Source organism: Engraulis encrasicolus, chromosome 10, assembly GCF_034702125.1.
Source record: "Engraulis encrasicolus isolate BLACKSEA-1 chromosome 10, IST_EnEncr_1.0, whole genome shotgun sequence".
Lineage (NCBI taxonomy): Eukaryota > Metazoa > Chordata > Actinopteri > Clupeiformes > Engraulidae > Engraulis > Engraulis encrasicolus.
Window position 1 is genome coordinate 40,214,797 of NC_085866.1, and position 5,000 is coordinate 40,219,796.

The 5,000-nt window shown below is 47.2% G+C and overlaps 1 protein-coding gene across 3 annotated transcripts in view; it reads right to left on the reverse strand.

Moving 5' to 3' along the window:
* LOC134457081 (helicase ARIP4-like) overlaps positions 1 to 5,000 on the reverse strand; it is a 67,265-nt gene that overhangs the window by 14,695 nt on the left and 47,570 nt on the right. For all 3 annotated transcript variants that reach the window (XM_063208854.1, XM_063208856.1, XM_063208855.1), the window contains 4 exons: positions 4,511 to 4,644; positions 3,340 to 3,474; positions 995 to 1,269; positions 222 to 404 (listed from right to left, as the gene is read on the reverse strand). In XM_063208854.1, the coding sequence (XP_063064924.1) occupies positions 222 to 404; positions 995 to 1,269; positions 3,340 to 3,474; positions 4,511 to 4,644 (727 nt within the window). The remainder of the gene's footprint in view (positions 1 to 221; positions 405 to 994; positions 1,270 to 3,339; positions 3,475 to 4,510; positions 4,645 to 5,000) is intronic.

The following is a 5,000-nucleotide window of genomic DNA, read 5'->3' on the forward strand; positions in this document are numbered from 1 at the left end:
GGAGAGAGGGAGAGAGGGAGAGAGGGAGAGAGAGAGAAACGGAAAAGTAGAAAAGATGTAAAGACAGAATAAAGAGACACATGGGGAAAGAGTGACAGAAACCAAGAAAAGGAAATAAGTAAAATGAAGTCAGTCCTCAGATCAATGTGGATGCCGTATGTAGAAAAGTCACAAATATACACACGTAAATCACAGAGACAGCGACACAAAGACAGACTCACAGGGACTATGGCGAGGACGGTGTGCGCCCCGGTGTGTCTGAGCAGGATGTCTATGAAGGAGATGACCTGCAGCGTCTTGCCCAGCCCCATGCTGTGGGCCAGGATGCAGCCGAAACCACTGCTGCTCTTGAAGCGCTCCTGCGACTCCACCAGGTTGTCATACAGGAACCGGATACCACCGATCTACAGGGAAAGCCATGGAGGAGGGCTATTTAGAACTGTTTTTATAACAGAATGAGCTATTTCATCGTCCGTCAGTGAAACATGTCAAGAATGTTCATTTCAGCCATTTTTTTTAACAGCAAGAGACAGTGTTCTCCAAAGACAAAATGAACACCAACTCAAACCACCAGATCGCTAGCAGATATCTCAGCATCGTGATCCAAAACGTTCGGTCATAGACCCTCACCACCATTACCTATGTAGCTGTTGTGTTTGCAACGTGGGGCATTAACACAAAAGGTGTATTTAACTCCACACTGGCAATCAGAAGTCTAATCCAAGATGTGTGTGGTAATTAGCTGAAGTCAGAGAGGTGGGAAGCAGATGTCTGTCTTTACCTGTTGTCTGCCTTTATCTCTGACTGGGCTACTAACCCTTGGACCCAGGTTCTGTTTTTGTCTGTTGGTGCTTTACGCTTCACATGCATGACGCATGTACAATAGTCTTGTGATGTGTTTATGTGAATGTCCTGTCTTGCTCAGGGATGCAAAATGAATCTCAGTGAAAACTGGCAATTAAGTCCTATCGTATCATATCGTATCGTAGGCTACCTGATGGGGCTTGACCACTCTGGCAAGCTGTGGGGAGAGGAAGAGGTCCGCCTCCTCGGCCGGATGATTAACATTGACCAGGACCCGTCCCTGGGCGTCCGGCTGGTTTAGGCTGTCGTTGGCGTGCGCTCCGCAGATCTCCTCTGTGCCGGGCACCACCTCTTCTTCCTCCTCCTCAATCTCTTCCTCCTCATCATCATCTTCCTCCACGGCGGCCGCTCGTCTTCTGCTGCTGTGGAGGGCATCGTCTTCACTGGAGCTCAGCACAATCACATCTGGACCAACACACACGCAAGCACACGCACGCACACGTACATGTGCACACGAATGGGCACAAACACACAGACACACGCACAAACACACACAAACAGATCAAATAGTGAGGACCTCATCCACACAGAAATGCAGATCCAGAAAGACAGATACCGGTAGACACAGATACAGATATAAACACAAAAAAACTGTAACAAAAGTGAAGTTCTCAACCTCTTTCATCCTTTCAGCATATATCACCACGAGCAGCCCAAACTGAGGGCCTCTCACATTATTCATGTGGGAGTTTCAAACAGTATTACCATCTTTTTATTAAGTGCGGGTGATTAGGATCTACACTGCAGTCGGGACCACCAGCTGTTATTTGGCGAACCTGTCTGAGCAGGAATTAAATACAGCCTATGCTTTTCATCTCTTGCCTTCTAAGGTAACACAAAAAATCTGTTTGAAGAGAGTACAAAGCCTTTTAAAACATGAACTCCTTGTGCTTTGTAATTAATTATTCCTGTGACAAATTACGCACTGAAAGGCAAATTACGCTGTCACACTGACTGGGGTTATCACAATTTAAAAACTGAAGTCCAGAATTACGTTTGACCTGATTCTAATCTAGACGCACTCGCCCTAAAAACTCTGCAAAGTGCACTTTAGGACAAGTACGCATTTCAAAACCTCCTTATACAAGGCGGGGGGAAAAGTTATAAAACCAATTTATTAGATGCGTGGCCAGGACACTGACTCTTTTTAAGAGTTAGACTCCCGTTTTTTTTTTTTTTTCATGGGACATATGAACTGAGAGTTGGGGGAGAGGGGAGTTAGACAGATGAAATAGTGCGTATTTGTGTGGTGTGTGTATTTGTGTAGCATGTCTGTGTGTGTGTATGTGTGTGTGTGTACTGGTGTTATATAACTCTCTGAATGGGCGGTTACACAAGCTGGATTACACTGTGAAGGCAGCACGTTATATAAGCCGGGCAGAAATATCATGACTGGGAACTGGCACCCAACCAGCGTTAGCCACACCTCTGCCCCAAAGACCTACTTCTCGGCTGCAGCCCGAGCTCGCCTCGCCTGGCTGGCTGGCTGTTCTGTAAGACCTTGCTACCCTACCTACCTACCTGGCTTTGACACTGACACACATACCCTTGCACAAACACAGACACACACTTTAAAACGCTTTTTTAAATGAATTCTCACTTGCGGCTATATAACATTTTGTTTGTTTGCGTTGGAAAGTTCAGGAAGTTTAGTGTGTGTGTGTGCGTGTGTGTGTGTGTGTGTGTGTGTGTGTGTGTGTGTGTGTGTGTGTGTGTGTGTGTGTGTGTGTGTGTGTGTGTGTGTGTGTGTAAATTGGGTTAGTGTCAGAAACTGTGCGTGTACTGTATTTCCCTATAGAGGTTACTTGTCTACAACGGTACAATCTGTACTCTGCGAGGATTTGCACGCCGTTCTCTTCCTGAAGTGCAATCCAAATCCAGTGTCTACTTTCACTGGCTCCCTCACTGCTTGCTCTGTGTGTGTGTGTGTGTGTGTGTGTGTGTGTGTGTGTGTGTGTGTGTGTGTGTGTGTGTGTGTGTGTGTGTGTGTGTGTGTGTGTGTGTGTGTGAAAAAGGTGATTAATTATGGACAGTAATAACTGACATTAGTGTTGATGCCAAGGGAAGGGTATGTCTCCATGGCTGGCCCAACAAGATCGCACCCAAATACAGATTAAAAATATCCCCCCCCTAAATATATCAAATGTATCAAACATGAGCCAGCGCCAAGACACGATCACTTGATATGGGGCCCCAAGTCTTTGCCTTGTGGATGCAGTGAAAGAGGATTTTTGTTTGTGTTTATGTTTGTATATACCTATCGTTATTTATGTGTTTATCAGTGTGCGAGTATAGACCTGTGTGTGGGTATAGCTATGTGAGCTCTGTGTGTGTGTGTGTGTGTGTGTGTGTGTGTGTGTGTGTGTGTGTGTGTGTGTGTGTGTGTGTGTGTGTGTGTGTGTGTGTGTGTGTGTGTGTGTGTGTGTGTGTGTGTGTGTGTGTGTGTGTGTGTGTGTGACTCAGACAAAGGCTTACCTTCTTTAATGGTGGGTGCGGAGAGTCGTGATTTGGCATCCTGCTCTCTCCTGGCTTTAGAGCTGCCAGTGCTGCTGTCTAGACAGATTAGCTCCCGTTTGGATACCTGCGCACTGGCACACAGAGACGAATCTCCTACGGAGGAGAGGAAATAAAGATATTTTTATGAGAACATCTATGCAAGCTTGTGTGGTGTGTGTGTGTGTGTGTGTGTGTGTGTGTGTGTGTGTGTGTGTGTGTGTGTGTGTGTGTGTGTGTGTGTGTGTGTGTGTGTGTGTGTGTGTGTGTGTGTGTGTGTGTGTGTGTGTGTGTGTGAATAGGGTGTGGTATGAGTCATCTTAGGCGTTTAGATCAGACGGTTGCAGGTTCAAACCCCTCACTAACCATTCCTCCACCTTCCTTCTACATTTTCCTTCACTGTTGAGCACATACAACCCAGCATATCCCAGTGACAACAGCTATTGTTTAACTGTCTGTTCAAACTCGGCAATTTGTATATTAGCTATACTGCAGCCAGCAGGTTCAGATCAGCTGACTACTGCAACTAGTGGCACAGGAAATTACATCACACCACCTGTTCCCACTTTGTAATGGGGACCTGGTGCCCCAGTGTTTGAGGCCTGTTTTGCGCTGAGTAGCCAGGTCAGGACCCTGGAGGCCTGGGGCTGCAGTCATCACTATGGCCTGTGTGTGTGTGTGTGTGTGTGTGTGTGTGTGTGTGTGTGTGTGTGTGTGTGTGTGTGTGTGTGTGTGTGTGTGTGTGTGTGTGTGTGTGTGTGTGTGTGTGTGTGTGTGTGTGTGTGTGTGTGTGTGTGTGTGTGTGTGTGTGCTGTTTCACTACTCCTCGCAGCATGCTGTGTGCGTTTGTATTCATCTGGGCAAAGCATCTTAATGGAATCAGGTTGGCTGATATATCGCTTCCAGGAAAGATGCGGAGGAAAACAAACAGAGCAAAAAAACTCTGCAAACACGTATAACCATGCTTTGGGATAACCACTGTCTGTGTGTGTGTGTGTGTGTGTGTGTGTCTGTGTGTGTGTGTGTGTGTGTGTGTGTGTGTGTGTGAGAGAGAGAGAGTGTGAGTGAGTATGAAAAGGTGTGCATGTGTGTGCATGTGTGTGTGTGTGTGTGTATGTGTGTGTGTGTGTGTGCGCGCGCATGCATGCGTTACCTGGTGTTTGTGAGTAGGCAGAGGGCAGTGGGAAGTCTTTCCTCTGCAGCTCCTGCAGGCGATTTCGCCTCTCTAGCTCCTCCAGCTGGGCCGCTTTGGTACCTGCCTCCAGCTGATGCTCACGCAGCAACTTCCTAGAGAGAGAGAGAGAGAGAGAGAGAGAGAGAGAGAGGGAGAGAGAGAGAGAGAGAGGGAGAGAGAGAGAGAGAGAGAGAGAGAGAGAGAGAGAGAGAGACAGATAGAGGAGAGGAGAAGAGAAGAGAGAAGAAGAGAAGACAATGAGCCTGGGGGCATCCCTGTTCACCTTGTCAAGACGAACTGGAGTGTGCCTGATCGCATGGGGATAAGAACATGCACATGATGCCTCACATGTATGGATGAGACCCGTGTAGGCCTATACGTGTGTGTGTGTGTGTGTGTGTGTGTGTGTTTCATATAGTAGCCTAATAAAAGAGCAGTGCTGACAGGCAGACTGCCAGGCTACGTATAT